This window comes from Neoarius graeffei, chromosome 8, assembly GCF_027579695.1.
Source record: "Neoarius graeffei isolate fNeoGra1 chromosome 8, fNeoGra1.pri, whole genome shotgun sequence".
NCBI classification, from domain to species: Eukaryota; Metazoa; Chordata; class Actinopteri; order Siluriformes; family Ariidae; genus Neoarius; species Neoarius graeffei.
Genome location: NC_083576.1, coordinates 11,052,978 through 11,076,634, shown reverse-complemented (window position 1 = coordinate 11,076,634; position 23,657 = coordinate 11,052,978). Strand labels below are relative to the sequence as shown.

Sequence of the window (23,657 nt, the reverse complement as noted above, 5' to 3'; positions counted from 1 at the left end):
AGGCAAGTGCAAGTGAGTATCATGTTGAGAAAGTAGAACTTGGGAGATCATGGATCCAAAACTTTGGGCACATCGTACATGATGGTGCGTAAAACTGAGAAAGGCTCCAGTCCATGTCACACTCCAACGACAGCTCCGAGTCACACACTTCCATAGGAAATGAATGGAAAGCTACTGCTTTATCACTTGGTAATATGAAAGTACGATCATGCAGTATGTGTTAATAAACACACAAACAAATGTGTTTGTCCAGGAATGGACTCAAGGCTGAGCAGGATCCCTGTGTAACATCTCATGTCCCATTTTGCTTGTCCCTCTGTAACACCTCATGTCCTGTTTCGCTTATCCTTGAGGTGCAGGATGTCTCAGAAGGATGTGCCAGGCACTCTGGAGACACTGCATTCTGGCTGTTTTCATGAAGAGGCCACATTTCCTGCCAGGTAAAGGAAGGATGATGGACTGGGTGGCTGCTGAGCAATGGCCTCCGCTGCCTGTAGTTGGTCCAGACCTGCAGCAGGGTCTCCTTGAAGGGCCGTGTGGTCAGAGTGTAGAGAATGGGATTTAGAGCACTGTTTATGGGCAGGATGAAGATAACCACCCATGAGCTGATGGTTCCTGTGTGAAGAAATGGGGAGGAGGGGGGGGGGGGGGGGGGGCAGCTTTATGGATTTTAAAGGATTTCCATTTTTATGTCTAAACTACAGATGCATCAATACTGATACTGATATCAGTGTGATCTCATGCTAATATACAGTACTAATCAAAAGTTTGTACACCCCTATTCTACTCATTCATAGGTTTTTATGTATTTTGTATCTCCTACATTGTAGAACAATACTGAAGACATCAAAACTATGAAATAACATCTGGAAGATGTATGGAATTATGTGGTCAACAAAAAAAGTGTGAAAAACCTAATATGTTTGATATTTTAGATTCTTCAACGTATCCAGCGTTTACCTTGATGACACTTTACACACTACTGGCATTGTCTTAACCAGCTTCATGAGGTAGTCACTGGGAACGCTTTTCAATTAACAGCTGTGCCTCGTCAAAAGGTAATTAGTGGACGAGTTTCTTGCCTTCTTAATGCGTTTGAGATCAAACAGTAAATACTAAATAATAAAAATACAGTAAATAGCCCTATTCCACAACTGTAGTAATCCATAGTATTACATTGACACGCGCGTTTTATTGGGAAATACACCACTCGCATTTTTCATACGAGCGCCATCCGGGACATGGAGATCCAAAACCATGACATAAATCTCTATATGTCATTCGTGAGGAAATTGATGAATTGTTTTGATAAATTTGGGGACTTTTTGTTTGTGAAGATGTCTATCTAATAAAAAGGAAATCACATGTTGGTGCGAAGACATGAAGTTTATCTTCTCGTGGTGAAAAACTCGCATTTTTCATACGAAATACATCGTGGATCTGAGTGACACATTTAAATAATATTGGCTGGCTTTTTTCGTGGTATGTCAGATATATTCCATTCAGCGAGCATGATACTGTACGAGTCGAAGACGAGTAGCTGAGTGGAATATATCTCATATACCATGAAAAAAAAAATATTATTATTATTATCCATACACATTCCTTTTGGGTGTTCAACGCATTTTTCTCTTTCAAAATTCTCTCAAAATCTTCCGTATTTAACGATGCAAACCTGGCGGCCATGTTTGTTTACAAATTGTCCGCGTCGCTCGCTCACGTGGAAGTTTTACGTCTCCGACGTGTGACATCATGTTGTCTTGACAACCATGCAATATCGTAAACCATATTCAATGCTCATTCTCCATTGGGTAGAGTGATGTAATACACATAGGATAAACGATATGCTAACAATATTGCATGCTATCAAACCAAATGAACGAAACCCGCTAGAAGGGAATAGAACACGTTTTTATTCCATTGAAAAAGTGTCCTGTAGATATGACATTTCCTGATATTTCACTTTGATGACATCACCCCCAGTGTTTTCCTGGTGACTAGATGCACGTTGTCAAAATGGCAAACCAGTTCAAAATTAATTCTTTTGATTAACTTGCTTTTTTTTTTGATGGATGTCAAACTTCAGAGCATTATTTACTGAACGAGATTCCACACTTGCAGCTGAGTGTTTCATCAAAATATCATGTATCTCCACTCCAAAATAAATAGATACATCCTTGAGAAAAGCACTTACCTGGGATTTCAACCTCCATAAGTGATAAAATCTTGAGGATGAAAATTGGTATCCAGCACAGGGAATCGGTGATGACGATGGAGAAGAAGCGTTTGGCTACAGTTAGCTCTTTCTTGATGTGGTTGCTGTATTTGGTCGTTTGAGTGCCTGTTCTCTGGATGTTGTAAAACATGCTTCCATAAGACAATACAATGATGAGGAACGCCACAAGGTTCAGGCCTACAGAGAAGCAAATAGAAGCTCTACATTCAACAAAAGACAAATGACTAAACAAATCCTCTGTGGTTCATCGTTGTCAAACTCCAACACATTAGAAATCTAATACATGAACGTGTCAGGGCCGGGTTGAGGAATAATCCACCAATTACAAATCTCACAAAGCAGTTAGAAGCGGAAACTATCACATTTAGCACAAATCATGGAAGAAAGATGATCTTTCATCTTTAATTGTACACAAAGTGACCAGCAAGAGTTCAGTGTTTCAGAAACACTGGACCAGGAACGAGGAAGACCAGGAAGCAAGGAAGTAAAGAGGAGGCTTTCATTCATTCATTCATTCATTCATTCATTCATCGTATAAGGCTGATGATGCACGGCCAACTTCTTGGGAAGTGTTGCTGGGCGATTGCGCTTCGACACTTTCCCATTGAGATTCGGCAACATAATTTCTATCTGAACAATTTTGATCATTTTGGACTTTGATCATCCAATCAGAGTGCGAGCAGTGAATCACATGACCACCTGAGAGCTTCTGAAATTTTCAACACAGATGGTGGTGTCTCCAACAGTGGAGCGAAGAAAAAGAGAGACAACTTATATCTTTTTATGCCGCCAAGTTGTCCTGTGTAAACCCAAAGTGGTGAATTTACCTCATGAAATGCTTACAAAACCAACAGACATCTATTTTTATGTGCTCAGGTTGTAATTAAGACATTGATTTTTTTTCAGCTAAGTGTAAACTGCCGTCAGCTAACCACCTCTCCGTAGAGACTGAATGGGATTTAGCTAACTAGCGGTGGTTTTTGCTAACATAGTTAGCTGAAAATTATTGCTAGCCATATTGGGATAATGTTAGCTCTCTTACATCAAGTTAAAAGTGATGGGCAGCTCATGATTTTTTTTTTTTTGTGTGAGTTGTATCGCAGGGCGGCACGGTGGTGTAGTGGTTAATGCTGTCGCCTCACAGCAAGAAGGTCCGGGTTCGAGCCCCGTGGCCGGCGAGGGCCTTTCTGTGCGGAGTTTGCATGTTCTCCCCGTGTCCGTGTGGGTTTCCTCCGGGTGCTCTGGTTTCCCCCACAGTCCAAAGACATGCAGGTTAGGTTAACTGGTGACTCTAAATTGACTGTAGGTGTGAATGTGAGTGTGAATGGTTGTCTGTGTCTATGTGTCAGCCCTGTGATGACCTGGCGACTTGTCCAGGGTGTACCCCGCCTTTCGCCTGTAGTCAGCTGGGATAGGCTCCAGCTTGCCCGCGACCCTGTAGAACAGGATAAGCGGCTACAGATAATGGATGGATGGATGGATGGATGGAGTTGTATCGCGGAAAAATGTCAAACACCAACACCAGTCTCGTCCTTTTGCAAGAGAAAGAAGGTTTATTGCAGAAACGGACAAGTGATCAGGATTTGGCACACCTCTCATACCGTCCCTTTGTTCTCAAATCTATAGATACTCTTAACTAGGTAAAAAGGAGACATTACATCTATTGCATTACATCATTGCAATTACATGCCCTGATCACGCGCCGGGAGCGTGATCAGCTATAAAGCTGCTTGGATCTTGTCTAATCACTGGCTTGTATGCACATCTGCTACGCACGTAAGGAGCATGATAAGATGAACATGTTTCGGTGCAGAATGTTCTGAGTCGTTAGTCCTTAAAGAGGCAACACTCATCTCATCTCATCTCATCTCATCTCATAATCTCTAGCCGCTTTATCCTTCTACAGGGTCGCAGGCAAGCTGGAGCCTATCCCAGCTGACTACGGGCGAAAGGCGGGGTACACCCTGGACAAGTCGCCAGGTCATCACAGGGCTGACACATAGACACAGACAACCATTCACACTCACATTCACACCTACGTTCAATTTAGAGTCACCAGTTAACCTAACCTGCATGTCTTTGGACTGTGGGGGAAACCGGAGCACCCGGAGGAAACCCACGCGGACACGGGGAGAACATGCAAACTCCACACAGAAAGGCCCTCGCCGGCCACGGGGCTCGAACCCGGACCTTCTTGCTGTGAGGCAACAGCGCTAACCACTACACCACCGTGCCGCCAGGCAACACTCAATGAAAAGGAAAATTACAAAACAGTATGACACTAAAATTTACTCTACAGTTGCAATAGAGATTGTCTAAGTTATCGTCTGATCTAATCCACATACAGAGCACAACTACTTGTGGAACCTGAGGGTGAAACAGTACAAAGTTTGGGATCTAAAAAAGAAAGAAAGCCTTTCAGGAGCTCCGTCAGCCCCTTTTCCTCCTCAGCAGCCATCTCCTGGTCCATGTCCTTTTTTTTTTTTTTTTGCTGAGATGAGAATTAAATGATTATGTTTTTGTGGTGTATATGTCGGTTATTAGTTATAGCATATGTGATTGAGGCGAGTAGCATTTTTAAAGAATGTTTATTATGAACGGAATGTGGTTCTTTTGACTTATAAATGTTAAAATAATGGCAACTTATCTTTTGACCAGAGCATCTATTCAGTTTTGTTCCAGAAGTGATACTTACTTGAGCGAAATAAATAAATAAATAAATAAATAAATGCTGAAGCCAAGACAAGAGTGACAGCTGCAGATGTTTCTGTGTCCATCTTTACGATGTCTGTCTCCATGGCAATAGATTTGCTCTTATCTGATTGGTTGTTGCCTTAATTAGTTGCCCTGTGTTTCACCTGGTTACCCGTTGCCAGCAACACTGCCCAAAAAGTTGCCCCATGTATCATCACCTTAACACTTATCCATCGACGGTCGCAGGTGAGCTGGAGTCAATCTCAGCTCACTGGACGAGAGGCGGGGTACACCCTGGAAAGGTCGCGAGTCTATCGTGCGGCTGAGACTTACAGATACAAAATAACAATCGAGTTCATGGATATCTCAACAAGACATCATTGAGATCCTTATGAACAATTTGATTCAGGTGAATTGGACTGGGATATAGTTCATCATACAGAGTAAAATAGATAAAGCCAGGGCAGAGATGAGGACATTATCAGTTAAAATTGGTCTCCTCAGGGCTCAATCCGACATCTATCACACCAAACAAATTGAGGTCATATCTTCCGAACACCGTGTTGACATGGAATAATCTTAGAAACACGTTTTTCGTAGTGTAAAAAGTGGCTTATGAAACATATGAGGGGCGGCACGGTGGTGTCATGGTTAGCGCTGTCGCCTCACAGCAAGAAGGTCCGGGTTCGAGCTCCGTGGCCGGCGAGGGCCTTTCTGTGCGGAGTTTGCATGTTCTCCCCGTGTCCGCGTGGGTTTCCTCCGGGTGCTCCGGTTTCCCCCACAGTCCAAAGACATGCAGGTTAGGTTAACTGGTGACTCTAAATTGACCGTAGGTGTGAATGTGAGTGTGAATGGTTGTCTGTGTCTATGTGTCAGCCCTGTGATGACCTGGCGACTTGTCCAGGGTGTACCCCGCCTTTCGCCCGTAGTCAGCTGGGATAGGCTCCAGCTTGCCTGCGACCCTGTGGAAATATGTGAATAAACTTAAATAACATTAAAAACAAGTGGTCTGATTAGGCAAGGAACACTGGAGACTCCTTCCTCAGAAGAAAATTCACCATGTCAATTATGATGGTTTTTTTAATTTGTTAAATCATATCATGATTTTATTATTTGGATTTCTTTATTTATGTATTTATTCTTAGTTTTAGATAATATGGACCAGTGGCGAACCGTTGTGTGTAGCTGTCGATGTTGATTTTAAAAGCAACTAAGTAAATTACACACGGAAATGAATACTTAAGTCTCATCTCATCTCATTATCTCTAGCCGCTTTATCCTGTTCTACAGGGTCGCAGGCAAGCTGGAGCCTATCCCAGCTGACTACGGGCGAAAGGCGGGGTACACCCTGGACAAGTCGCCAGGTCATCACAGGGCTGACACATAGACACAGACAACCATTCACACTCGCATTCACACCTACGGTCAATTTAGAGTCACCAGTTAACCTAACCTGCATGTCTTTGGACTGTGGGGGAAACCGGAGCACCCGGAGGAAACCCACGCGGACACGGGGAGAACATGCAAACTCCGCACAGAAAGGCCCTCGCCGGCCACGGGGCTCGAACCCGGACCTTCTTGCTGTGAGGCGACAGCGCTAACCACTACACCACCGTGCCGCCTGAATACTTAAGTCTGAGTGAAAAATACTGTAGCAAGCGTGCAGCGTGGAAGAAAAGTCTGGAGACAGAAATCTTAGTTTCTCGGTCGTTAGCCTGTGCTACTTGCTCTCGATAGATAGCACTGGCTTGACTGCTTTATTAGGATTCGCTAACACTACTGATGAACGCTACACCGGCTGGAAGGTGACTTCACTTACAGTAATGCTTTTATGGCTGAGGACTACAGTTGACTTGCTAACTTTAAGACTGCAGTTGTCATGAACAGTTTTGCACTCAAGTTTCCATCAACATCAGCGAAACAGACTTCATGTTAAAACTGTTGAAAATGTTATAATCACGTTGTCTGTTATCACCCAAATGAGGATGGGTTCCCTTTTGTGTCTGGTTCCTCTCGAGGTTTCTTCTTCATGTCGTCTGAGGGAGTTTTTCCTCGTCACCGTCGCCACAGGCTTGCTCATTGGGGATAGATTAGGGATAAAATTAGCTCATGTTTTAAGTCCTTAAAGGATATGGGACATGGATTTTTACCTGGGCATAATTATGTATAAAGGACATAAGAAATGCCATCTAAATCACTGCAGGGCGTCAAAAATGTGAAAATCATCACATTATTCAAGTTTTTCTATACATCAGCGTAAAACAAGGATTCGTTAATGAGCTAGGTGGTTACGTGACCCGTGACGTCACAAAAACTTTCCAAGGAGCCAGCGCTTGGGAATCTAATGTAAACAGGTTACCGAAATGGACACCATCGACAGTGACATTCCCGATGTTTCACAGAGATCGGAAGTTAGACCCTATCAATTCGAACCGATAGCTGGAAATTCACATGAACATGGATCTTGTCTTTACTCTGACGGGTCAGATGATTCTGAGAGTGAGAGTTCATTCAATCCCCATGAAACTGAAAGTGATCGGCTCGATAACACTTCCTGGCAAGTTAAAAACAATTCTGCTCAAAGGCTAATGATCTGTTGAAAGAAGTATTATTTTTGTATCATACATTGAAAGTTCATCATAGATCTAGCTAAAGTCCGTTGCAAGCTAGTTTTTTTTTTGCTGATATTTTTCGAGATTGATTGAAATACAATGCTTCCAGAGTCCGAGATGAAAACATTCAAAATGGCGAAACGAGTCAGAATTATGATAATCAATAATTGATACACCCAAAATTATAATACTAATCCTTACCTCGGCTTTCAGTCGCTTAGCGCAGAGGTCTTCAACAGGGGGGTCGCGAAATCGCACCGGATCACTCATATCAACAAATATATTCCTGCCCTGTCCCCTGGCCTCCGTGCAGGGATGCAAACAGCGCGCCTTTCGGCGGATGCCGCCTTTTTCACGGCTGAATCGCGCAGATCCGATTTTTTAAAAAAAATAGCAATGTTGGTTCATGGAGCATAAGGCATGAAGTGTAAGGATGAGAGAGGCGGTTTGGGTCGGGAAGCTGCGCGCATTTGTGCAGCCTGGTGCAGGTGTGCGCGGCTTCCCGATTTGAACTGTTTTTTTTTCTCATCCTTATGCTTCCTGTTTCATGTTTCATGAATTAATATCGCTCAGTACCTGAGTATTAATGTTGAAAGAATCCTCAGTGAAATGGTCCGAATACAGTTTGTGGGAAACAGTAGGTGCAAAGTTTTTTTCAACAGGTGTTCTGTAAAGTTGTCCTACCAATCCTACTGCGCATGCGCGAAGCCTACTGCGCATGCGCAGGTGAGCCCACACTTTCCTCAGCTTCGGGTCTTTGGGGAATGCAAAAAAACTTACTCCAGGGCATTTCCCATTGGAATTATTGCAACCATATGCAGCACAATACACCATGATGTCCAATGTATGATGTCCAATGTACTTTAAAGACTATAGAAACAATTTTCTTGTCATCCACTTCTCCATTCATCTACCCGCTTGTGCTGTGCCCGAAAGTTTTTGTGACGTATGATCACGTGACAGCGGCTCTTCCGGTTGCAAAAAATGCATATCGGAAGTCGAGCAGAAATGCCATATAATCATCACGAATATAACGATTTTGCTGAATTTAATAGATGATTTTGTATTTGTTGATGCAATTAATTCATATTTTTAATGGAAAGAAACTGATATAGCGTGCTTTTATGTTTCATGTCCCATATCCTTTAAAATTCTGTAAAGCTGATTTGCGACAATGTCTATTGTTAAAACTGCTATAAAAATAAACTTCACTTCACTGCTGCGCTGACGGTGCCGACTCGCGGTTAAGCTCGTGTTGGCCTTCGAGAAGGCTGAGGGTGATACATTTTTAGTCCTGCCCACTATAAATCAAAATCTGATTGGTTCATTCATCTCTTACTCCTTACATAAACATACACTGCCATGGCCTTCTGTCCCGGCAATGAAGTCCTAACCAATGAGTGAGCAGCTCTAAACTCTTCTCAGCCTAGACACAACAAACAAAAACATCTCATTGGATGACTCAATTTTAATGTTTTCAGGAACATTTCTGAAACAAGTTTGATAGAAAATGAGGCCAAATTAGAATTCATCATCATCTGTCATCCGGCGAGTCGGTGACTTGGTAAGATATCCTATCCCAGACCCGCCGGTCGAGCATAGCTGCTCTGAGTTGTTCTTCCTTCAACCCCATCTCTCGCTCGAGGACCGTTTTCAGGGTGGTACATGGTCGACCGACTTTGCGCTTCGCCTCAGGCTCCCACAAGAGAACTTGGGCGGCAGGTTGATCGTGACGAAACACATGGCCGCACAATGCCAGACGGCGTTTGGCGATTATGGCCGAGAGGCGTGGTAGGGAACCGTACAGGCGGTCGTTTGTCCAATGGTCCTGCCAGCTGATGTTGAACACTCTGCGGAGCATGCGGGTGTACGTGCCATCCAAGGATGGCTCTTGTGCTCTCGTTAGAGACCAAGACCCGGATCCGTAGAGAAGAATGGATTCGACTGAGGCCTTGAACACTCTGACCTTTGTGTCTCTAGACAGCGGGGCAGCCCACACCTTGATTAGAGAATTTAGGGCACCCCAGGCTTTGGCCTTTCTGGAGTTCATGTCATGAGCAGTGTTCATCCAACTGCCAAGGTATTTGAAGTCGTCCACCTTCTCGATAGTAGAGTTGTCAAGCGCGTGGAGAGATTGGTCCGTAGAGGAATTTATATGCATCCATTTGGAACTGAATTTCCTTATGTGCCACTATAACACACCCATAGTGTGCATCCAATAACATCGTTTAGTCCAAAGTAGAATTAGAAAAGAATAATGATAATGAAATTATGAAAGAATGAAAGAAATTAAATATAATATTTGAAATGCTGATATGTTTGGGCTTCTCTGAACACCTAGAAGGCCCTGACGGTTCCTCTCTGATATGGACCATCTGGGTAAGTTGTTTCAATAGAAACAATAACGTAGTAAAACGAGTGTGTTTGATTTAACCCTTTCAGCCAGTACTTCCATCCGAGCTGCTGTTACAGAACACATCTGACCAATCAGGATTTAGAATTCAGCAGTGACGTGGATTAAAAAACTGATGCTGCATATTCTTGTTGTATTACAGATTTACAATCCTGGTATGTTTTATTGGAACTGGAGCCTATTTCTTACTTTATAGCCCGGTCACACCGCCCGAACTTTGCTGGAGCGTTCCTTGAACGGTGAAAAAAATTCATCACCGCTCGTAACCGTTCACCACCGTTTAACAAAAGTTGGCCCCCGTTAAAGCAACGCCGTATACGCTCGGGCACCACTGATGTTTCTCGAGGGGCCCTCCTACCGCTCCGAAAGTTTTGAGCTGCACAAAATATTGTGAGCGGTGAGGAGGGGGCAATTTTCCGCCCCGGCAAAGTTCACCCCCGCTCCACCAACGCCCAGTCAAAGTTTGGCACCGCTAGACGCAAGTTCGTGGACGCTTGGGTCCGCTAGGCCAACGCAGAAATCTTGAACGCTGGACCACCGCTGCTTCGCCAGCGTTGCACGGGCGGCGATTAAACGTTGCACAAACTTCGGTGGAGCGGTTGTAAGCGTTTTACGAGTGGACACGGGGTTGCTGGAACGGTGTCGGGCGTTGAAGCAGCTATCCATGGCGGCGATGAACTTTGGTTTGGCGTTGGTATAGAGGTGTCGGAGCGGGACCAGAATTTGGCTATAAATACGGGGAGAAATGGACCAGGAGCTCATTTGGAATCGAGCTGCCGTTTAGTTCAGACCTCATCTATATCGAATTTGCTCAAAGTTACAGTAAAACTGTATCACCATGGATGCTGAGATACTTGCTATGATTGGTGCACTAGTCCAGCAGCAGAATCAGAACCTCCTCAGATTGCAACAAGCTGTTGACAGAAGGAGAAGAGAGAGAAGAAGGAGAGACAGAGTTGTGTGGGTCAGACAGTGGATACTGAGAAGGCCTGAACATGGACTGTATGACAAGCTGATGGTGGAGCTTCTATCAAAAATCTATCAGAACTTGTATCAAAACGATCCGTTCAGCTGCCGCTAAACCAACTTTATACCCCCGCCGAGCCAAAGCCCGCATGCGCAGAACGCCGCTATACCAACGCTCGCTACCGCTCGCTACCGCTAAAGCAACGCCGGCTTCAGCGGTGCACCGCTAAGCCAACGCCCGTGTTTTCGATTTTTTTCCCATTTTGTGCGCGGTGACGAACGTTGTCGAAATTCGGCCCCCCTCCCTACCGTTCAAGCTCCAGCAAAGTTCGGGCGGTGTGACCGGGGCCTTAGTATTGCTTACCTGTTTTTCTGTTAGGCAGTCAGGTTCGCTCTGTTAAACTTTTATTTATTTTGTTCTACTAGGTTGTTTGACTCTCATAGGAAATAGAGGAGTTATTTGTGTGTGTGTGTTTTTTTTTATAAATTCAAACTTTTGTTTTCTTGATCTTTCCTTTATAGCTCCAGACTCACCCAGAAAGATGATGATGGAGTAGATCTGAACTTCTGTAGTCTCTGGCTGCTCCGAATGCAGAGGAAAACAAACCCCATTTGTCCCGTAGAAGTTCCTAAACACTCCTTTACACACCAGAGGCAAGAAAGCGATGATAAAGCCCAGGATCCAGATGGCCACCAGGATAGTGACAGTGCGCCTGCGTCCTGGTGTCAGGTAGCGGAACGGGTAGACTATGCAGATGTACTTCTCCAAGGTGAGGTAGGTGAGGAGCAGAACAGAGACCTCGGTGGACAGCATGGCCAGAGAGCCTACCACTTGACAGGGCAAACTGTCCATCCAAGCCTGTGCATGGCGGTTATACTCGCCGCGGAACTTCAGGTCGTATGCCCCGATCACAAACAGGTAGACACCCATTAAACCATCAGCACCTGTCCAGGAAAGAAAGAGGTTTGGTTCTGTTAGTATTCTGACTGTGTTCCACAACACTATTTTACACAACACATAAGGATTATGCATATATTTACACTGACCATCGAAAGCATGTTTCTTTTTTAAATTTGACTAAGAGATGATTTTGAATCTGTAATGAAATTACCAGACGTGAAAAAGAGAAAGCAAGATATTATTTATAAGCATTGTTTAACTGAATTGAGATAGAAAGGGATAGACATGGAAAGAGAGATTGGTAGAAAGGAAGAAAGAAAGATGGTGAAAGAGAGAGAGAGAATTTTAAAAGCCCCATTTATTTTGCCAGATTGCGAGCTAGCCTAGTGATTAGCGTGTCCACCTCTTGACCGGGAGATCATGAGTTCTACTCGCAGTCAGGCCATACCAAAGACCATCATAAAAATGGTACGTACTGCTATCTGGCAAGGTGCCACAATACAGATGTGAGTAGGGTGTCAAACTCTCGTAGTTACCAAAAGACCATTCCTACCATAACTCTAGCTATGTAATGGGCAAGAGGCGGAGAGCTATAGAAACAGAGATCAGTGCTGCCTTAAAGCAATTAACCAGGAAATTTTGAAATTACAGGGTTATGAAATGTCATCATTGTACATAAATACAAGATGTACTACAACCCCGATTCCAAAAAAGTTGGGACAAAGTACAAATTGTAAATAAAAACGGAATGCAATAATTTACAAATCTCAAAAACTGATATTGTATTCACAATAGAACATAGACAACATATCAAATGTCGAAAGTGAGACATTTTGAAATTTCATGCCAAATATTGGCTCATTTGAAATTTCATGACAGCAACACATCTCAAAAAAGTTGGGACAGGGGCAATAAGAGGCTGGAAAAGTTAAAGGTACAAAAAAGGAACAGCTGGAGGACCAGATTGCAACTCATTAGGTCAATTGGCAATAGGTCATTAACATGACTGGGTATAAAAAGAGCATCTTGGAGTGGCAGCAGCTTTCAGAAGTAAAGATGGGAAGAGGATCACCAATCCCCCTAATTCTGCGCTGACAAATAGAGGAACAATATCAGAAAGGAGTTCGACAGTGTAAAATTGCAAAGAGTTTGAACATATCATCATCTACAGTGCATAACATCATCAAAAGATTCAGAGAATCTGGAAGAATCTCTGTGCATAAGGGTCAAGGCCGGAAAACCATACTGGGTGCTCGTGATCTTCGGGCCCTTAGACGGCACTGCATCACATACAGGCATGCTTCTGTATTCGAAATCACAAAATGGGCTCAGGAATATTTCCAGAGAACATTATCTGTGAACACAATTCACCGTGCCATCCACCGTTGCCAGCTAAAACTCTATAGTTCAAAGAAGAAGCCGTATCTAAACATGATCCAGAAGCGCAGACGTCTTCTCTGGGCCAAGGCTCATTTAAAATGGACTGTGGCAAAGTGGAAAACTGTTCTGTGGTCAGACGAATCAAAATTTGAAGTTCTTTATGAAAATCAGGGACGCCGTGTCATTCGGACTAAAGAGGAGAAGGACGACCCAAGTTGTTATCAGCGCTCGGCTCAGAAGCCTGCATCTCTGATGGTATGGGGTTGCATTAGTGCGTGTGGCATGGGCAGCTTACACATCTGGAAAGACACCATCAATGCTGAAAGGTATATCCAGGTTCTAGAGCAACATATGCTCCCATCCAGACGACGTCTCTTTCAGGGAAGACCTTGCATTTTCCAACATGACAATGCCAAACCACATACTGCATCAATTACAGCATCATGGCTGCGTAGAAGAAGGGTCCGGGTACTGAACTGGCCAGCCTGCAGTCCAGATCTTTCACCCATAGAAAACATTTCGTGCATCATAAAATGGAAGATGTGACAAAAAAGACCTAAGACAGTTGAGCAACTAGAATCCTACATTAGACAAGAATGGGTTAACATTCCTATCCCTAAACTTGAGCAACTTGTCTCCTCAGTCCCCAGACGTTTACAGACTGTTGTAAAGAGAAAAGGGGATGTCTCACAGTGGGAAACATGGCCTTGTCCCAACTTTTTTGAGATGTGTTGTTGTCATCATGAAATTTAAAATCACCTAATTTTTTCTCTTTAAATGATACATTTTCTCAGTTTAAACATTTGATATGTCATCTATGTTCTATTCTGAATAAAATATGGAATTTTGAAACTTCCACATCATTGCATTCCGTTTTTATTTACAATTTGTACTTTGTCCCAACTTTTTTGGAATCGGGGTTGTAGACAAAAAAAAAATTAAGTGGACTTTAGCTTAAAAAACATGTTAAAGTTGTAACATCAGTCTGTTGGGCCATTTCCCCGGGCGTGGCCATACTGGATTAGCCAGATACATGGCTGTATTAGGAGATGAAAATGAGGGTGGCGATGACGTGCATGATGTAGGATTCTGCATGTCTTCTTCCTTCTGCCCTGGATCCGAGATGTTTGGCCGAGTGGCTTCATCAAGTAAAGCGAGAAAACTTTACTCCTGGAAAAAGCAGCAAATTGTGCAGTAAAAATTTTACAGAAGATTGTTTTGTGGAGGACTTATATGAAAAAATCACTGGGAAGAAGAAGCGAGACACGAAGCAGAAACGACAGCTGAAGGCAGACGCGATCCCGGCTTTATTTCACCACAAAACACCGACAGCACAACAGCACACCATGTCACACATCAAATGGGTGGAAGATAAGCAGGTAAATATATATATCCATCCATCCATTATCTCATCTCATCTCATTATCTCTAGCCGCTTTATCCTGTTCTACAGGGTCGCAGGCAAGCTGGAGCCGATCCCAGCTGACTACGGGCGAAACGCGGGGTACACCCTGGACAAGTCGCCAGGTCATCACAGGGCTGACACATAGACACAGACAACCATTCACACTCACATTCACACCTACGGTCAATTTAGAGTCACCAGTTAACCCGGACTTTCTTGCTGTGAGGCGACAGCGCTAACCACTACACCACCGTGCCGCCCCCATCCATTATCTGTAGCCGCTTATCCTGTGCAGGGTCGCAGGCAAGCTGGAGCCTATCCCAGCTGACTATGGGCGAGAGGTGGGGTACACCCTGGACAAGTCACCAGGTCATCGCAGGGCTGACACGTAGAGTCAAACAACCATTCACGCTCACATTCACACCTACGGTCAATTTAGAGCCACCAATTAACCTAACCTGCATGTCTTTGGACTGTGGGGGAAACCGGAGCACCCGGAGGAAACCCACGCAGACACGGGAAGAACATGCAAATTCCGCACAGAAAGGCCCTCGTTGGGCACTGGGCTCAAACCCAGAACCTTCTTGCTGTGAGGCGACAGTGTTAACCACTACACCACCGTTATTTTGATTCCTTCTCTAATCCAGCATTACCATAATTTTTGTGGAGAAATGCAAACAAATTGACCGAGAAATCACGCTAGACCATTATATTACACTATACTCTAGTATAGCATGCACTTGTATACCTCGGCTGTGCTCGCGGAAAACGACATCACACACGGTGGAGTTATGGCGGCCTCCCTGACAAAAAACAGTCCTGTCTATTTTCATCACTTTAGTGGTTATATCGTTAAGAACAAATTCAACATACAGATTTTTTTTTAATAAAGGACAGAGATAAAGATTGGCTTTTAGCTCAATTTGTTTATTTCTGAGATATTTCCTTTAAAGGCCTGGTTAGTACTTGGATGGGAGACTATCTGGGAAGACCAGGTCCTGGCATGGGAAGGACTTTTTGACTTTTGACTTAACGTATTTTGTTACTCGTTAAAGAAACCATTAATTAATACACTAAGTAACTTTAAAAACGCACATTGATAAAACTTGCTGAATTCGTGCTGAGTTTATCTCAAGAAGAAAAGAAATATATCTCATCTCATCTCATCTCATCTCATCTCATCTCATTATCTCTAGCTGCTTTATCCTGTTCTACAGGGTCGCAGGCAAGCTGGAGCCTATCCCAGCTGAAAAATAACTTCGTTCCGCCCGAATAAGTTCCAAATCTGTGCTCAAATCAGAATTTAAGGGAGTTGTACTCAATAATGTACAATATGACTCGGGTAGTCAATGACATGGACAGGCTTTAATTTTCAAACAAATTTTGCATACACTGTACACACACAATCTTGCCTATAAATACCCGGGGGAAATGATGGGAAAATTGTCATTATTGAAGATGCCACGCCTAAGCCAAAATCAACGTGAACAGGCCATCGGGATGTTGCGTGCCGGAAGTACACAGAAAGAGGTCGCCCGGCACTTCGGTGTTCATCATTCGACCATTTCCCGTTTGAGTCAGCGTTACAGACAGACAGGGAGCACCAGGGATCGTCCACGCCCTGGTCAGCCTCGAGTCACGACGCCAGTTCAGGATCAGCACATCAGGCTAGCTCACCTCCGTGACAGATTCCTGACCCCCTCAGTCACTGCTGCTGAGACCCCTGGACGACACAGACCCAGAATCTCCAGCATGACGGTCCGAACATGGACCAACTGTCACTTCGAATTTTTTTATTGTGAATTAATTCTTGAGTTTGACAATAAATGTCCTTTATTGATGTTTCAAGATGTGTGTGCATTACATACAATATCATAAATTTCAAATATATGCATGGATCTAAAGTGATATCGTGTTGAATTCCATTGTGCGTTTTTAAAGTTACTTAGTATATATTGTGACATCAGAAACACAAATTATGTTAAAAAAAGAGCAAAGAACAAAAAACACTGTCGTGACCTTAAGAATAAATGCAAGTAGAAATCCAATAATATGCTACAAGTTTCTTTATCAGCTCTACATAATATTCCATTTATCCCCCAAATACACACACCAGCAGCTTCACCACCAAAGCACAGTACTGTATTCATGCTCAACTCCGTGCCCTTGAAAACACGTCTCCTAAGTCCATTTGCATTTCAGTTCAGTTCGAGCTGCTTTTCAAAGCAGTTCCAGGAGACCCAGGCATACTGACAGACAAGTTTTCCCAGTAAGACATCACTTTAAACCCCTTGATAAAAGCATCGATTGAGTTTTGTTAGTAAATAACAACTATTCGTTCTTGATTTTCAAGCTGGTAATCTCCACTCTTCCTGATTTCTGAACTGTCATTCTTCTTGATATCTGGGACATGTCTTACCAGGGTTGACTCTAATACACCGCTTGGAAGACTCTCACTTATACACACAAGCCGGGGCTGCATGTCAGCCTCCAAGCATGTATGCAGAAAAAATCAATTACTGCCTTCGAAGCATGATGTAGACATCAAAGTGAAGACTGTTGGGAATTGCTTTACACTCCAGCAAACCTCCTGATCAAATCTGAACCTGCCTCATCCAGCAGCTCTCTCTCTCTCTCTCTCTCTGGCATACAGATGACCGGGCCACAGCTGAAACTTTGAAATCCTGATATTAAGAACATAAAGCGATATAACCAAACAGTAGTTTTTCATTTCACGGTCAATCATCAGGCTGAACGCCCAAGAAAGAGGAGCAGACACAGCTGAAAGAATGATGAATAATAGAAAATTTTTCACCAAAACGTAGCCAATCAAAAATTGTATAAGAATAAAATAAGCAAAATGGCTGATGAGAGGAAACATGAATCATTTCTCAAGCAGAACCTACAAGGCAAAGTGTGTCAGCAGGAAAAAGTCCAAGCTCAGATGTACTGTAGGACATTTACAACCCCGATTCCAAAAAAGTTGGGACGAAGTACAAATTGTAAATATAAATGGAATGCAATAATTTACAAATCTCAAAAACTGACATTGTATTCACAATAGAACATAGACAACATATCAAATGTCAAAAGTGAGACATTTTGAAATTTCATGCCAAATATTGGCTCATTTGAAATTTCATGACAGCAACACATCTCAAAAAAGTTGGGACAGGGGCAATAAGAGGCTGGAAAAGTTAAAGGTACAAAAAAGGAACAGCTGGAGGACCAAATTGCAACTCATTAGGTCAATTGGCAATAGGTCATTAACATGACTGGGTATAAAAAGAGCATCTTGGAGTGGCAGCGGTTCTCAGAAGTAAAGATGAGAGGAGGATCACCAATCCCCCTAATTCTGCGCCGACAAATAGTGGAGCAATATCAGAAAGGAGTTTGACAGTGTAAAATTGCAAAGAGTTTGAACATATCATCATCTACAGTGCATAATATCATCAAAAGATTCAGAGAATCTGGAAGAATCTCTGTGCGTAAGGGTCAAGGCCGGAAAACCATACTGGGTGCCCGTGATCTTCGGGCCCTTAGACGGCACTGCATCACATACAGGCATGCTTCTGTATTGGAAATCACAAAATGGGCTCAGGAATATTTCCAGAGAACATTATCTGTGAACACAATTCACCGTGCCATCCGCCGTTGCCAGCTAAAACTCTATAGTTCAAAGAAGAAGCCGTATCTAAACATGATCCAGAAGCGCAGACGTCTTCTCTGGGCCAAGGCTCATTTAAAATGGACTGTGGCAAAGTGGAAAACTGTTCTGTGGTCAGACGAGTCAAAATTTGAAGTTCTTTATGGAAATCAGGGACGCTGTGTCATTCGGACTAAAGAGGAAAAGGACGACCCAAGTTGTTATCAGCGCTCAGTTCAGAAGCCTGCATCTCTGATGGTATGGGGTTGCATTAGTGCGTGTGGCATGGGCAGCTTACACATCTGGAAAGACACCATCAATGCTGAAAGGTATATCCAGGTTCTAGAGCAACATATGCTCCCATCCAGACGACGTCTCTTTCAGGGAAGACCTTGCATTTTCCAACATGACAATGCCAAACCACATACTGCATCAATTACAGCATCATGGCTGCGTAGAAGAAGGGTCCGGGTACTGAACTGGCCAGCCTGCAGTCCAGATCTTTCACCCATAGAAAACATTTGGCGCATCATAAAACGGAAGACACGACAAAAAAGACCCAAGACAGTTGAGCAACTAGAATCCTACATTAGACAGGAATGGGTTAACATTCCTATCCCTAAACTTGAGCAACTTGTCTCCTCAGTCCCCAGACGTTTACAGACTGTTGTAAAGAGAAAAGGGGATGTCTCACAGTGGTAAACATGGCCTTGTCCCAACTTTTTTGAGATGTGTTGTTGTCATGAAATTTAAAATCACCTAATTTTTCTCTTTAAATGATACATTTTCTCAGCTTAAACATTTGATATGTCATCTATGTTCTATTCTGAATAAAATATGGAATTTTGAAACTTCCACATCATTGCATTCCGTTTTTATTTACAATTTGTACTTTGTCCCAACTTTTTTGGAATCTGGGTTGTATATAAACCCTTAGATTTTAACCTGATTGTATCAGAAAAGAGAAGAAAAAATTTCACCCGAATACAGTTTAGAGCTTCAGAGCTACAAAATCAAATTGAGGTACATAAATATCACATTCTGAGTCTCATCAAAATTCTCCCAAAGTTTGGACTCCCACCCTGACCCAGTCCTGGCATTACCTTACTCTGAAATACCATGCTTCTTTCGAATCAGGCTCATCTCGGACTCTTGCAACACAAAGTCTTGCCGATTCTTTTTTTCACTATTGATGACCAAGACTTGTATTCTGACTGCATTTGTTCCCTACCTTTGCTTCAACTTCTGTTATGTGTCTATGCTGTAGGGATGAAATATATGTGCACCACTTGGCATCGGTCACTGGGCGTTTGTTTACTTTCCTGCTGGCTGACTACATGGGCTATAGTCACGCTGAACCAACAGACCAATGGTTCACGATCCGACCACCTGTGGTAAGCAGTGATGCTTACCTGTCCTAATTACCTGTATCCTCATGATGCTTTGCATAGCGTGACCTGAGACAAAGACTCATGGTCAAACCAATAAAATGCTCCAGAAAGAGGTTGAAATTTAAAAATTGCCACGAATAACAGGCCAAGCTGCGGCCGTAGTGGGCCGTGCCTGGCTGTTTTGAAAGGTCTCGGGGAAAAGGAGGTGCCTGTAAAGTTTGACGTGGCTCGGACTTTCGGTGGGCGAGTTATGAAAAATTAAATCCCTCTACGCCCCTGAGTGAAAATCCATAGCGGTCTAGTAAAATTTGTGAAAATATTTCTCCACATGTCCATCTGTCAGATTCTTGGGCTGGATCTGTCCCTGCGCATGCATTAGCGTTTTTTCAACAGTTACTATATATTCCTCTGAAGATATATCGTCCAAATTGTGTCACAGTAGCCAAAAGTTTGTTTTCCTGCTTGAAACCAGTGCTCACATGGAACTACAGGCAGCCAATCAGATTGCAATCTTCACGATTCTGAAGCTTGTAGCCAGAAAGGTGAAGCCATGGACAGAATATCTGAGGTTAAGGCTAAATTAGCATGAACAAGAATTTTGCTATGTAAAAAAAAAAAAAAATCAACCATATTTTGTATGTAACCCCCTTTTAGCGGGTGCTAGAGCACTCAGTAAGAGCTAAAATGAATTACACTAAATATTAATAAACAATGGCGCAACAGGATTCCTAAATTCTCAGCGGTGGAATGGTGAGCTGGCTGAAACTCCTGATACCACAAGTATAATTAATAATTATTATTTTTATAACTGTGTAGTTGAAGGTGAAGAATATAAATGTGAATAAAGTAATAACAATTGCAAATTTAGTAGCGCGGTGCCTCCACTGGGGAAATACTACACTTACTTTGAAGCTAGTGCAGGACGTATCTCCTCAGAATGTTCATACAAATAAATGTGTAAAAGTGAGTGTAACGCTAACCAAACTAACTAAACACCAGTCAGTTGTGAGAAGGTAAATGATCTGCCAAGACCCAACATGTGAATTGAAATACAGTAGTACAAAATTTATTGAATAATAAAACAACTCAACTAAGAAAGAGAAAGAAAAAAAAATAAAGGGAGAGAGAGAGAGAGAGAGAGAGAGAGAGAGAGAGAGCAAGCTAGAAAAAGTGACACAAAGTTTATAATTTACGTGGGCTACGTTTACAACTTAGAGAACCGTAGTTGTGATAAACATTTACTATAAAAACAAATGATCACTCGTATAAACCCTTCCGATCAACCCCAAACATCAGAAAACAGACACAAAACAAAACAGCGCGCAGTTGGGGCCCTTACGATGGTGCACTTGATGGCAGCTCCCTGAGCCGCAGGCAACACAGCAACCGCTGCGCTGCCCAGCAAGAACCACAGGTCCAAACCAGAGCCAAACGTTAATGCGCACGGGCGCGCATGTGTGTGTATGTCAGTGTAAGTGTAATCACGAACCAGCATCAGCAGTTGCTCGCCGAACAGCCACTCGGTCCCGCACCGAGTCCTCCACAGCAAGCGGGTGGCGAGGAGAGGGGGGGGGGGTTTCCCCGATGGGGCCCAGCAGCAGATGGCCACACGAGAAGGGGGGTGGATTGGCTAAGAGCTAGCTCCGACGAACAACAGTCCACGTTGCGAGCCGACCACCAACCACACCGCGCACACTCCAACGCAATGTCCCTTCTGTCCCGTTTGTTCTCGATGTCCGTTATAAACAGTCCCTCCACGACTCAATAAAAAAACAAAGAAAACACAGACCACAAAACGCGCCAGTCTCTCTCCACTGTCCAAACGGCTCAGCTCGCCTCTCTCTCTCGAGGTGATCGAATCCCGCCCTGGAATGTTCGAGTACCGCCTAGTTCGCGGGAAAACAGATATTTATCGCTCTACCATTGGGTATCACGGAATTTCAAAAAAAACATACATCAACAATACATGGGATTGGACAATACAGATCAGAACATTTAAACATTGAAAACTGATGACGCCACAAGGCATCACGGTAAATGGAGTCAACCAGGCACTACAATGCAATACAAAAAAAATGGCTGATATCCCAATGAACAGTATCAATGACCTTATTTTAGAGGTCCTTACATTCTCCCCCCACCAAGAAAACAGCATGCCCCCATGCTGGGTCACACGCATCAGAAAGTGAACAGGAAAGTAGAGATAAAGAAAAAACAATAAAGAAATTACCAAGACAAAACAAACACACCAAAACAAACAGAGACTAGTGCTTAAAACTAGCAATGGGTGCATTGGCAGTTGTGCATGGGACTAGAAACGGCATGTGTGTGCATGTGCTACAAAGAGCCTGTGGAGAACACCACCAGGCATGAGAAAACCGGTGTGGTGTAGCTATGCGTTTGCTCTGCACGCCCAGCTGGCCATAAGTCAAGCGATTAGTAGGCTTCCTATCCCTATGTGACCTACGTACGGTGAGGGGTACTGAGTCTGAGGCAGCTACCAAGGGAACATTAGGAGAGCTACCCTCCCGGCCTGCAGCTACCAAGTCTTCAGCTACTTCAGAGGGCCTATATGGAGGGACAGGGAGTGCAGTGTTGGGTGGAGCTAACGTTACATCACTCGGTGCGTGTACTAACCTGGGGCTTCTAACAGCGGTGGAGACACATGGCGCAGCAGAATCTGGTACCCATCTAACAGGCAGAGGAGCGTGTTGCACAGCATCCTCAGCATAACAACCATATTCTGAATCAGAATCTGACCCACTAAACTGTGCACAGACCACAGGGGGCAACACCTCAGAGACACCAGTTCTAGTCTTCTCCTTTGCTGATCTACGCTTCACAGCCCTTGGGCCACGGGCTGGAGCGGCGGCGACCACAGGACCTAGTCTTACCTCCTGTCCCAAAGGCAAGATATGGTTACGGTGCATCACCTTGACTGGGCCGTTACCATCAACAGGCTTGAGTCTGTACACTGGAAGATCAGACAATTGACTGTCTACCATGTAAAGGCAGGAATTCCACCTGTCAGCCAACTTCTGCTTCCCTTTTAGACCCAGGTTTCTAATCAAAACCCGATCCCCCAAACTCAGGTTATGATAGCGCACTTTCTGGTCATACCTTGTCTTATTGCCCTCATTCATCCTACTCGCGGAGGCACGGGCTAACTGATAAGCAGCCTGCAACTCCTCCTTCAGCTGTGTCACATATTTCAAATGTGAGGAGAACGAAGAGTTATCTGCCGACACTCCAAAGCACAGGTCAACAGGAAGACGAGCCTCACGACCAAACATCAGGAAGTAGGGTGAGTATCCCGTTGCCTCATTTGGAGTGCAATTGTAGGCATGCACCAAATGCGAAATATGCTCACTCCATTTGGACTTTTGGTGGGACTCAAGAGTGCCGAGCATATCCAACAGCGTCCTGTTGAATCGCTCTGGCTGAGGATCACCTTGTGGGTGGTAAGGAGACGTTCTTGACTTCCTAACCCCCAACATGGCCAACATCTCTGAAATCAAGCGACTCTCAAAGTCCCTTCCCTGGTCAGAGTGTATTCGGGTGGGCAAACCGTAATGAATGAAATACTTTTCCCACAGTGTCCTTGCCACCGTAACTGCGGTCTGGTCCCTAGTGGGAAAAGCTTGGGCGTAGCGTGTGAAATGGTCAGTGATAACCAACACATTGCAAACATTTCGAGAGTCAGGCTCAATCGAAAGAAAATCTATACACACCAGGTCCATGGGCCCTGAGCTCTGAATGTGGGAAAGAGGGGCAGCTCGTTGAGGTAATGTCTTCCTCTTGATACAGCGCTCACAAGTCTTACAGTATTTCTCTACGTCAAGCTTCATTCTGGGCCAATAAAACCTGTCGCGGACTAAACTGTACGACCTGTCGAACCCCAAATGGCCACTGTCATCATGTAGCAACTTACACACGAGACCCCGTAGTTCCTTAGGCAACACCAGCTGTCTAACATGCCTGTCACTCAGCTTAATTGTCCTGTATAGTAGACC

At 43.8% G+C, this 23,657-nt stretch overlaps 1 protein-coding gene across 1 annotated transcript in view; it reads right to left on the bottom strand.

Moving 5' to 3' along the window:
* Positions 1 to 292: 292 nt before the first annotated feature.
* The window catches only part of rxfp1 (relaxin family peptide receptor 1), a 178,795-nt gene continuing 155,430 nt past the window's right edge, over positions 293 to 23,657 (bottom strand). The window contains exons 16-18 of the mRNA XM_060927178.1: positions 11,456 to 11,866; positions 2,195 to 2,413; positions 293 to 615 (exon numbers count right to left, since the gene is read on the bottom strand). Of these exons, the coding sequence (XP_060783161.1) occupies positions 293 to 615; positions 2,195 to 2,413; positions 11,456 to 11,866 (953 nt within the window). The remainder of the gene's footprint in view (positions 616 to 2,194; positions 2,414 to 11,455; positions 11,867 to 23,657) is intronic.